At 43.4% G+C, this 12,184-nt stretch overlaps 2 protein-coding genes across 6 annotated transcripts in view; both read left to right on the top strand.

Annotated features, from left to right (window-relative positions):
• The window catches only part of LOC8030867 (retinoblastoma-like protein 1), a 33,152-nt gene extending 25,027 nt beyond the window's left edge, over positions 1–8,125 (top strand). For all 4 annotated transcript variants that reach the window (XM_029993210.4, XM_040504755.2, XM_029993211.4 and 1 more), the window contains exons 21-24: positions 113–270; positions 356–412; positions 776–943; positions 4,552–8,125. In XM_029993210.4, coding sequence (XP_029849070.1) covers positions 113–270; positions 356–412; positions 776–943; positions 4,552–4,731 — 563 coding nt within the window. In that variant the 3' untranslated portion in view covers positions 4,732–8,125. The remainder of the gene's footprint in view (positions 1–112; positions 271–355; positions 413–775; positions 944–4,551) is intronic.
• A 1,090-nt stretch (positions 8,126–9,215) lies between these two features.
• Positions 9,216–12,184, top strand: part of LOC8030871 (lon protease homolog 2, peroxisomal) — a 46,526-nt gene continuing 43,557 nt past the window's right edge. Inside the window, exons 1-2 of one of the 2 annotated variants that reach the window (XM_029993213.3) lie at positions 9,216–9,349; positions 9,892–9,985. In XM_029993213.3, coding sequence (XP_029849073.2) covers positions 9,243–9,349; positions 9,892–9,985 — 201 coding nt within the window. In that variant the 5' untranslated portion in view covers positions 9,216–9,242. The remainder of the gene's footprint in view (positions 9,350–9,891; positions 9,986–12,184) is intronic. The other variant, XM_029993214.4, reaches the window with a different exon arrangement.

The raw sequence follows: 12,184 nt of genomic DNA, 5'->3' as shown, positions 1-12,184 counted from the left end.
GAACAGTATCTTTTTAGGACCACATATTATTTTTATGTTTATGAAGGATTGCAGAGGGGTTTTTTCCAAAGTGACTTTATAGCTTCTGCTTGTTTTCCTCATACACGTGCAGAGTCGAAACGAACGGAGCATCTGAGCTCGACACGCTCGTCTAGTACGCTGCCGTTGCTTCCTCCCAACAGCCAGCCTCCTACACCTACCCGCTTGGCTGGCACAGCCACTCAGTTTGAGTTTGATGAGCGTGGCGACATCATCAAATTCTACAACGAGGTGAGCCCCTTGCTCAGCCCTTGTGTGCACCAGTCTGCTTGTAAAGTGGGTGACAACAATTGCCTGCATTGTCTCGCTTTTTCAGATCTATCGCAAAAGGATGACAACATTTGCCACAAAGTTTTCACCAGATTCAAACAAGGTGCCTTTGTTTTTGTTTTTTTCCTTATTGCCTGGGTTGCTCGTTGCCTAATTAGCTGTGCCATCTTGCGAAAGCTTTCAACATGGGGCATTATGAAACCTTACTCTTGCTGGCTTCCGTCATTTCCAGGCTGGGTTCACCTAACGTTTCCGAAAACCCTCGGAGTTTATAATTGAGCGTGTCAGGGCAGTGCTATGATCTCGACAAAGTTGTCCTCAGCATCTTAATTAGCAACTTCACTTGTGAGGAAAAAATAACCTGTCACTGTAAAATACTTGTGATATATTGCTCATCAAGTAGATGCACAGTGGTACTGAACTCTGGATAGGAATCACCTGAGTCCTTTCTTCCCGGTTCATGCAGAATGAGGCAATGTGCCTAACGCCACTTCCCCGGTCCAAGTGCATGCTCAACTCGCCTCGGCGGAGGGTGTCTTACAACCGGGATGTCTTTGTGTCGCCACTAAAAGCTGGCTCCTACCCTGTCTCGCCCAAGCATCACACCTACCACTTCAACCAAAGTCCTGCCAAGGTGAACTTTGCTCTTAGTTCCCTGACTGAATCACTATCTATAGCGTAAATACTACTATATACTGTATTTCATTTTTTAGGGCTTCAGGCTTAAACAATTTAAGGCAATATCTGCCTAAATAATGAACTGAGGAGTGTGTTGGTAGCTTTCAGAATATCTAGAAAGAATAAAGAAATTGAGACAAGAGATGATACAAGCTTTTACGCATTTTTGAAAAAAGACAATGTACGAAGAAGGGGACAAGCAAAAGCTCGCCTGTTTACTTACTCTTTCTTCAATGATATGAGCACCTCTTTGTTTTGTTATTTGAAAGAGATGCTCATGTTGTCTCTCGTTTGTTTATTCTTTCTGCACATGCTGAATATCTGCTTCTGCATTATGAGCCAACAAATGGTGAATGCACATTACATTTTGCACTAGTGTCTTGTATCGCAAGCTGCTGGAAGGTAAACATTCTGCAGCAGGCATTAACGGGTGGAACGGCTGCGCCATTTTGTGCCAGACGCATGTGTCTGCGCCATGTTGCAGAAACTGTGCCACAGCCAAAACCTCGCGCCATTATGCGCCAAATCGCAAAACGTGCGCCAAAAAACTTTTTATTTTGTCTTGGTTTCGGTTTTTATCGACTCAATTGGCAACAATGAGGGCGTTTAGCCTGGTCGGCCTTGCAATCCTTAGTTCTGTTTATTCCCCCTGTGTATCCCGAGTCGGAAGCGCGCGAAAAAACTCGGATTCTAAGCGCTGCACCACTTGCGACTGGATTGTTATACTTCAACCATAAGCGGTTAAAGGGGCACTCAAGCGGTTTTTGGAGAAGCTTTTTTTTGGTGTGATGGCATTAAGGAAGTGTCAGTGAATGAGTATCTTCAGTTTTAGAAGGCAGAACTGTCTATTAATCACGCAGGAATAAAATACGTGCGGACTCTATTCTGTACTTGCGAGGACCTATGAAATTATCGTATGTTTGAAAATTTTGGCGGTCTTCGTAAAGTTTCGCTAAAGAAACAATTTTCACTTCATTTAAATATGTTGTGCATGATAATTTCACAAGACGTAAAATATTTCTAGTTTAGAATACGCGATACTGCAATTATCGTTTCACAAACAAGGGACTACGTTTTCTCCTTGCTTTCCTCCGCGGGGGTTGAATTTCCCGTTCCCCAGGGATGCGCGGAAGCGCACGTATCTCCGCGCGTTGCAGGCCGGTCGTGCCGGTCGCGAGCCGGCCGGCGCCTTCTATCCGCAAACATGGCGTCGGTGGTGATCGTCGGCGTGGTAAAAGCTCATTGTTCCGCGTAAAAGCGCTATCCTTGACTGTGAATTTTCGTCGTGTGTCGCTATGATAACCCAGCACGTACTAGAAGGGAAGATCCACCTACTCGTGCGGCGATGTCGTGGCAGCACTCTCTAGACAGCAGAAACGCCCGTGCCGTCATGTTTGTTTACTTCGACTACAGTGGTGCTTTCTAAGCATTTGTGTCCTCGAACATCGCCCGGATTTCTTATTTGGCGCATTTCATGCGTGTGCTCAAGTTGAAGGTATTACTGGCGCGTACCGTACGAAGGATGCGAATTTTCACGCGTTTTCATCACCGGAGAAAAGTGATTAGGGTTAGCAATCCTGAACGCTCGAAACGTCTATCTGACCACGAAATCATATTTCTATGTTGCTATATCGCTGCTAAGATTACATTGTCTTTTATAATCATAGAAAAGGCGTGTGGCGATATTTGTACTATTGCAATGTCGTGTATTAGAGTCGTGATCATCCCAGACGGCGGACTGCATCTTTTTATTTTCTTTTTTTCATCCACTGTACCCTGCAGGCCTATCAAGAAAAAATATTAATAAAGCTTTAGGCTATAGAAAACTGTCTGTCTATATTATGTTACAGCATTGAGTAGCAGTGCGTCCCCTTTTTAGAGGGGCGGCTAAAACAGCTGACGGCGGCGTATAGAAGCGGTCGCCGTGCTGACGACCCGCTGCGCTTGTTGTAGTGGTTGCAGGTGTGTGTACGCACGGCGCAGAGCGGTCGTTGCGGTCGCTCCTGTTGCAATGGATGCAATCGTAGGTACGCGCTCGTTGCACATGTCTGAACCAGCCTTCCCCCCGCCCTCCCGAGGCGAAAATCAATGTGGCAACATTGTTTGACATCACGTACCAGAGGTAATGCTGCGATGTCAAACGTTGGTTTGGTTACGACTTGCCCCAACCGCAAATCGAAGAACGCTTGAAAAGGTCTGGCATTTCGTCGTCCTCGGAACCCGAACATGACTCCGAAGCGCTGCTATCGTCCACATCGCGTGTCGGAGTGGCGTCATAGGAAGTCATCCCCTGGTCGGCTTTCCGCCTATGAATTTGAACCTCAACGGCGTCAGGTCCTCGAGCGTAGAGAACTCCACCATGATCGAAGCTCGAATGACAAAGAGGTTCGGCCGATGCGGCTACCTCGGGATCAATGCGCGACGGAACGTCGTCCAACGCCATTGGCCCGAGATTCTTTTGATAAGCGTGCGAGGACCAATGAAAGTGGTTTTGTTTTCGGATGGATCCGAGGTTTGGCGGCCTTCAATTACATTTTTATTAAAGAAATAATCACCGTATGACTATACTTTTTGGTTTTTAGGAATACTTAGGGCGTCTAAATTCAACTGTCATCATCAAAACACGAACTCAAAAACCACTTGAGTGCCCCTTTAAGCAAGTCGGCCGAGGTGAGGTCGAGTCGTTAAGCGTCAGATTGCCTGAGGATCTGCGGCCCGTGATCCGGACGTCATCCAGTTGAAAGCAAATGAGCAAAATATTGATTTTAGTGCTTCATCATTAGAAGTTGGAACCGCATTCTCGCAAGAAAAATCGTAATTTGATAGAACTGAAACGCGGTCCGATCCGAAGCCTTGCCGGCCAGCAGCTCTTACGCGAGCGGTACATCTGCTCGGCGTACTTTAACCTTGCTCCTGCTTATCGCTTCAAATACAATAACTTTGTTAATCGTAGTCTGCTGCTTCAATATCGAGTTGCACAATAGGATAAACTCGAAATTTGTTGCCCTGTTCCTCCGTGCAACTGCACGTCCGTTGCTTACGCACACCACGTGGTTCGCTGATATAATTACTATGTCGAGCACGTGTGGATTGTGCGATAAGCAGTGCTGGTTTGCATCTTGATCATCTGAAAGCCACTCAGAAAATATAAAGGTTGCTATCTTCAGAAACATAGAGTACTTGCTTTTTGATTCTCATTAAGGCTCACAAAGTTTCAAGTTTTCGCATCTGTTACACTGTTATCCCATCTACATAGGTCCCTAACCACTCATGTGCATCTGTGCTGCTAAGCACAATTGAAATTGCTCCCGTGCTTGTCTAAAACACAAGCTGAAGTGCAATGAAAACTGGTCTGAGCTGCTCCTACCTAGCCTCTCCAAAATCTAGTTTTAGCTGCTCCCAACCTGCTCCAAAACAGCTGTTTCAGCTGCTCCGGTGGCTGCTCCCAAGTACATTTCATGAGTTCCACCCCTGCATTAACAAACAATTGAAATGTTCCAATGGCTTTGCGAGCATTCACTGTCGCCGGGGGACTGCAGTGCCGCTCTGTGTTTGACTTTTCAGGATCTGCGTGCAATCAACCAAATGGTGCAGGGCAGTGACAATGTAAGCAAGCGCCTTCTGCACGAGGATGATGCGTCGGATGATGACGCTCCGCCGACCAAGCGCTGCTTCTTTAAGAAGATACAGACAGTCATCAAGGAGCGCCAGGATGTTTGTGGGACGAGTAGTGTTGATACCTGAACGACACGGCTCATGCGCTGCTTCGTTCAATGGATCTTTGTACTGTTTTATTTAAAGTCTTCTTTTCATAGCTTTCGTTTTTTTGACAAGTTGAGAAAATTGGTTAGCTTAACTTGACTTGTTGCGTAGCACTGGTTTTCTTTTCCCCACTTGAGCAGTGTGTCTTTTGTAGATGTGTTTGTGTATGCTCTTGTAAGTACAAGTATCCTTTGAGGCTCTTTTGAGCCACCGTTCACTACTACCGACAATGACGGCTGTAACCGCGCAACTTGCAGAAAGCGTAGGCACAATGGTTGTCACATGGGCGCATGTTTAGTTTGAATCACTCTTTTTTTTTTTTTTAATTCTGCTTGCTCTTTGTAAAACAAAGTCTCAATGCTTATAGAGTGCACTGATCACTTATGCCAACTATACAGAAAATTGTGACCCTTTGATTGGCATTTGCGGAAAGTTAATAATGGCTTTTTTTTTGCCATTATTAGCTTGGTTTGTTGAATTGTGGTGTCAATTTGATGTACCTTAGAGGCCTTCATTTCTTGTTTTGCTTGTTTGGTAGGAGGTCAGGTTATATGCATTTCTGCTCTTATTTTTTATGTTTCTGTGCAGGAGCTTTTTTGTTGCATTTGCACTTCATTGGGCTTGTCTGTTCTTGTTTCCCTTTATTTTATTCTGTTCATCACTATTTGGGTAACTAGTATATAACAAAAACTCCAGAAGAGACATCTTGGCCAGCATTTAACAATACTAACCTGTGCTGTTCTTTTTAGTATGCAATGGTACATTCCATTGGCTGGTCTCAAAATACAGTTTGTTGAATGGTGCTTTTTCCCCTTAATTGCTTAACTGTACCCGGGCTAATAGTAGTTGCCTACACCTTCAGTAAAAAGGCTTTTACAAATTCCTTTTAACTGATCACAGACTGTATGGTAGTTTCTCTGGTCACTTTTGTATAGCAAGCCATTCCTTTATTTAGGGATACTAACCTTGCAAGTTTACTTGTTTCAAGTTTTCTATTGCTGATAGTTACAATTAGTTATATGTTCAGGCACGTGTGCTGCGACATGAACATATGCTTTCGGGAAAGCAAGAGATGCCAGACTTAAGTGGGATGAACGGGAGGATAGTTGGGGGGCTTTATAAATGCTGTGTGACGGTTGGTTTGGAGCTGTGCTTTGAGTTTTAACCTTCCTTTGGGTGCAGCATAGCCTTAGAACTTGTAGTTGAGGTATGCTATAATTAGGGTTCCGCATTTTCGGTTTCTATTTCTTCAAAATTTGGCATACTTTTTTCGGTGTTTATTTTAAAATTAAATTTTTGGTTTCTTTCGGCGTATATTTATGCCCGCAAAATTTTATCTGCTTTTTTAAAAAGAAACAAGAAAAGAAAAAAAAAAACAGAAGTACAAACAAATCAGATATGAAGACTATGCCCAAAAAACATGGAACTTCACCTTCTGTACATCAGGATTACGTGATCTTATTATAGTACGCGCACACATGTGCTTTCCCAGGTTCTCCTCGTTGATCCACAGTCTTTCTTTCCTGTTAATATGACCCTGAGCTTCGAGAATGCCCTCTCAACGCTAACACTGGACACTGGCAGGCTGAAGGGATGAAGCGCTGCTTGAGCCAAAATCGGCCAATCAACCAATTGTGACTGTCGAAAGAGAGGTGTGACGTTTTGAAGCACAACACAACATGCAGAGCTTGCATCAAGTCAGTCTTCCTTACAACAAATTTGAAAACGCACTCGTGCATGGCGAAGTTATGGGGCATTTCGGACTTCAAGTTCCGATCGATGATGCGCACATTAAACTAAAACATTGTGATGGCACCCCTGTATCCCATACATTCGGACACGTTTCGATAGACACTGTTGTTCCACTTTTTTGCCACGGTTCTGCGGTACGACTGGAAGGTCAGAGTGACCTTTTCTGGTTAAAACTGGATTTTAGAAAATGGATTCGACATACTTTTATCGCTTTTTATCCGTTTAAATCGAAAATGTCGAACCTAAAAACTGACTTTTTTCGGTTAAAACCGAATTTTCGAAAATGAAATCGGCGTACTTTTATCGGTCTTTATCGGTTTAAACCGAAAACTCCAAACCCTAGCGATAATAGGCAACTCGTTGCCTTTTTAAATTCAACTAGACATACTACCAATATATACAGAATGTATAAGCTGCTTGTGCACAATTTTTTTAAACTATCCTAATTTTATGGGACATTTGGTCCATTCTTGGCTGGCATTTGACAAATATGGGCAACTTCTTTTCAAACATATTAAACCATTTCAACTGCTACTTTTGGCATAAAGTGTTGGACATAATATCACTATAAAGTATGTCAGTCAACACTGTCTTAGAGCTTGTTTCTTCATCTAGGTTTTAATTAGTTTAGACCACCAACATCTTGCAGGTGCCCAACATATCTGTTAAAATAGTTCTGATAGTCCCAACTGTGTGCATTATTTTAGTGTTCTATGTTTTTTCGTTTGTGTTTGCTATGTGTGGCATTTGGTTGAATTCCAGCTTCATCTGTGCAACAGGTGATAGATTTTTTCTTTTTTTTTTTGCATTTAATGTTTTGTTGCATGGTAATATTTTTGCTATAGTAGTATAATTCTATGGGACCTCCTTTTTTTGGTTCTGCATGTTTTCAATATTTTTTTAAAACAATATTTACTTGATAGGACAAGAAATTGTGACCTGTTTAATCACAATTTGGACTGATAAAAAACAAAAATGTTTTAAGCAGTCTGGAGTTTTGGGTGGAGAGTTTTGGAATTGTGGGACATGCCTTGCTAGATGTTTTGCAATTGCTTAGAATAGTGTTTTTCTTGTGTCTTGCATTGAGCGTTTTTGCTCTGAACTATGTGTGTTTTTTTTTTGTTTTTTTTAGCAAAATTTTAACTGTGTGCTTGCATGTTATGTTAGGGATTATACCTTGTGCCTTCAAGTGTATTGACTTTGCTTATTGCTGTTTTGACTGCAGTCCAATCTGTCCCTGTCTTTGCCTGTTACTAAAAATTTACTTAATCCTTTTTTTTTTTTTAAGGGCCTCAAAATTTTAGATTTCCTTGAAGTACCCAGAATGTATTCAGAGTGTATGCACTAGAGTTATGAGAACCGATTGCAAAGGAAAATAAATCTATCTGGATGCTGCCTTTGCCAGGACCTTGCAGTACATTGTTATGTAAACATTCGTTGTTTATTTTAGCACAACCCACTAAAAAAAAATATAGTACATGTGAGCAGCCTGTGCTTTATTGCTTGCAGTACATTTCCTTCAAATTGCCGGCTACTAAGGTACCCAGAAGTTTAGTGCTGTGTGTACTATTTACTTTTGAGTCTCATGCTACCATATGAATAAATGTTGTAAGTATTGTACCAACCTTGGCAATTGTTTCTTTCACCTAGTTTTGAAAAGATGGCATTAGCTTCACATGATAGTATGAATTTTATTTAGTTAATCATTCCAGTCTCGATTGTTGAAGGTCTACCATAATTTTCAACTAATACAACAGTGATATGACCAGTATTTGCAAGAGGGAGGAAATTCTCACGTGGTCTATTTTAATTCTCCGTCCTTCAGTGTGCTATGCTTAAATCCCTTGACTGGCTTCATATTTAATTATTGTGAATCCCTAAAATTTCCCATTTTCACTGAGCCCAGACAATTTTTGTAAAGATAAGTCACAAAAACGAGATGTACTAACTGGCCTTTCAAATTGTTTTTATATTGTATAGTTATCTGGACCGAGCCCAAGCAGGTTCAGTCTAACGCACCCACGAAACGTAAACTACGTTCTGCCAGTAACGGGCCGGCCGCGTTCTGCCAGCGCTGTTCGGATTCGTAGCACACGAGGGAAGGAAATAATTTTCGGCGCGGGAGAATTTTTGTATTTTATTGTTCCGCTTCTCGGGACCGGTTTGGTTTCGTAGTTTGGCCGATGAGTGCAGTGTCCTGCCTCCCCCCATCCGGTCAGAGACTTCACCTTGGTCTGCAAACAAGTTTCGGTTTACTTCCGGAAAGCCCAAGGGACGTCCGTGCCTTGCGCAACGGTTGTATACATGCAGCAGGCCGTGTCAGCAGTGTCAGCAGCGCAGAGGATCGACTCTGGCGGGCACTCCTCGGGAGAGGCCGTTCGCTGTGGGCCGCTCAGTCAGCTCAGCTGTTCAGACTCCTGCGTTGCGCTCCTTACTGCTTGGCGGAAGACAAGTTCCACTTTCGCGACCTATAAACGGAAAACCGGATATCCTCGTCGGCAAGTGGTTCGAAAATCCAGGTTTCTGCATTTCGACCGACCAGCGATCTACCACCTAAGAAAACAACGCATGTAAGACCTCTTTACGGAAAAGCTTCGGCGACAACCACCCCAGCGAGTGCCACCATCGCCTACAGTTCGATGCGTGAAGCACGGCATGGAGTGCTTCAATTTCCCGCAAAACCTTGCGGCAGTCTCCATGGTGGCGCTAGGATCGCCGATGACGTCTTTGTAGACGCAAACATGGCGACGTCGACCATAAAGCTTCCCCGACGGCTGCCTTTACTTTTAATCGATGGAGTGCTTTTTCCTGGCGCCTCGATTCGGATACCGGTGACATCGCACAGAAAGTAAGTAGATGTAGCTAATACATTGCTATCTGAATAATGTTTTGAGGGTCTTTGGCACAAGTTTGGAAGGTAGCAGTAGTGCTGCGCTGCGTTTTGGTTTAAACGAGAGGAACGTGCTGATATTTCTCGTTACAAATATTAATTGTTACATATTTCTTGGCTGTAATCTCTAGAGTTCGAGTAAAGAGATGTAAAAAAAACTCTTCCGCAGCTGTGACACGCGTGACATTTGGTAGCAAAGTTTTAGCAGCGCGTTTTATGCCACAGCTACGGCACCCGAAGAAAACGCGGAAAACTTCGGAAGAGTCAAGACGCAAATAAACAACATAATATACAGTTAACCTCTGTAGTCTATTATTTTCCTTTTTAATTTGCGTTCGTTCGGACTACGAGACTTTGAAAAAGTTTTGTACGAGGTTTCTCTTGCGACTTTTGTATTTAACGTTAAGCGTTTCTCATCTCGAAATCCGGAAGCTGTGGTGCCTATGATTAACTCTACGCTATGATGCTCACGATTTATCTTTTTTTTTTTTTCCTTTTAGCATGAACATGGTGAAGCACCATCTACTGAGCCACAGTACTTTGAGCAGTGCAATCATTGGTGTTGTTCCACGAGAAGAAAGTGGCTCGAATGAGGTGAGTTTTGCTTTTACAGATTTTGCTACGATGTGAAAGTGACTACATAGTTCATTTTAGCAAAAACAGATTTTGTTTCTGTGTTGGATTATGCTAATTTAATGCAGGAATCTACGCACTCGTTTGATATGAATTGTTGTCTTAAAAGGGTAAGGGGTAGTTCTTGTTCTCATCATTGTATGAGCTTGATGAATTATAGTCATGCCTTCATTCTGCAGTTGCTGTTTTATACAGTTTTAACTCTGCATAAGCACTGTCAGTGCGCTTTCACGAGATCAAGCTAAGTGCCATAATGGGCCAGATGACATAAATCCATTAAACTGTTTCCGTAATATACCGAGAGATAGCCTACCTAAAGTTGGGTTTAAGACTGTACTTCCCAGTCAGGCAATGTTTGCTTATATCCTGCCCTAGCTAACTAGTCGCATTTATGTCGAGGTTATCATCGATACGAACACTAGGATTGCTAGGAGTGGGCTATCTTTCGGTGTTTAAAAGAAAATAGGAAATTGTGCTAAAAATAGGAGTGGGTTATCTTTCAGGGGTGGTGCATCTCTTGGGATATTACGGTAAATTAACTCTTAGAATGAAGGCATAAGGGGCAATTAATGTAGACAAAATATATTGAGTAGGACGACATCTGACTGGAGCATTTTACCCGAAATGTAGCACTAGCGATCCGGATGAGCTGCCAAAATGTCAGGACCACCTGTTATCTTATTCAAGAGTTATGTGATTTTCTCAAACTTTCAATGGGAAAATGGGTCTCATTCCCAGTAGCTGATTTCCATTCATATCCATGCACTCGTGGGCTTCATCAGCTGCCATTTTTGGATTAAAAATTTATGAAAATTGTTTTGAATGGGATAACAGCAAGCTCTGAAATTTCGGCATCTGTTTCGGACCTCTAGCGCTATATTTAGATAGAGATTGAGTGCTTGATCATGCATAGTTCATTTCTGCAGTGAACAAAGTGCTGTTAATTTTTCGGGGGGACACCGTGTACACCCGTGAGCAATATGAAGGTGAACAGCCCTGTTCTTGTTTTTGACGCTCCTGCAAGTTTTGGAACAAGCTCTATTCCAGCAGAGTTCTAGAACACGCAAAGTTTAGACCCCCAAGCCACGTACCATTTGAGACGTTTAGAGTTAATATAGCTTTTGGGAGCCGTAAAACAGGCAAAAAACCAGGTAAGGTGTTCACCTCCGATTTGCCGGCGGGTGTACTATCGGGGGAAAAATGCAATGCGAACAGAGGAGCGCGTGGCTCGCGGTTACATGCTGCGCCGCCTGGAAGTGAGCCTAGGAGCGAGGGTGCGTAGCCTACTCGGACGTGCTCACGCCCCTCCCTCTGCGCTCCCCAAGCTTCAGCAGTGCGCCTCTTAGTGCGCTGAAAGCTATCACCACTATCTTTACTGGCTCAGCGTGTGCGGTTCAAAGAAGCTCGCCGCGCTCGCCGAGCAGGCAAAGATAGCGGTGACAGCTTTCAGCGCACTGAGAGGTGTACTGCCGAAGCTGGGGAGCGCCAATCGAGGGGCGTGAACACATCGAAGTAGGCTACACACCCTCGCCCCTAGGCTCACTTCCAGGCGACGCAGCCTGTACCGCGAGCCACGTGCTCCTCTGTTCGCATTTCATTTTTCCCAGACAGTACATGTCTACATCTTTGTGCATTTTGTAGCTACTCTGTTTAGTTATAGCCAGCCTTGTACCTCTTCATTCTTAGTGGGAAGATTATAACGTAAGTTTTGTTTTCAGCTTAAATTTACATGATTGCTTTTTGTGGATAAACTGTCAAAGCACATCAACTTTGGCTTTGTTTGACCTTCCTAATTGCAACTTAGAACTTAGTCTTAGCTATGTCCAGGGGTCTGTTCAAGATTTTCATTGGGGGGGGGGGGGGGGGGGTTGATATTTTCAGCCTTGATGCGTGAAGTCGTTTCAACTAAAATAGTGAGTGCGTTAAAATAGGAATTCTTGTGCCCCGCCTTGCATCAGCGTTGTACGAAGGACTGGGATGTCTAATTTCATTAGGGACTTTTCGTATATCGCATATGCTGCGAATTTTTGGTCTTGTGCATGGCCACCAGCTCAATCTGTGCTCAACGTGACGGCAAACGCTCCCGCTAATAATGTAGAGCTCTAGCGTACGGTCTACGAAAAGTATTTATACTTTTCGTAGACCGTAGACAGGGTGTCT

Source organism: Ixodes scapularis, unplaced genomic scaffold, assembly GCF_016920785.2.
Source record: "Ixodes scapularis isolate PalLabHiFi unplaced genomic scaffold, ASM1692078v2 PGA_scaffold9__187_contigs__length_104089568, whole genome shotgun sequence".
Lineage (NCBI taxonomy): Eukaryota > Metazoa > Arthropoda > Arachnida > Ixodida > Ixodidae > Ixodes > Ixodes scapularis.
Note: the sequence above shows the minus strand (reverse complement) of the source record. Positions and strands in the feature narration are given on the sequence as shown.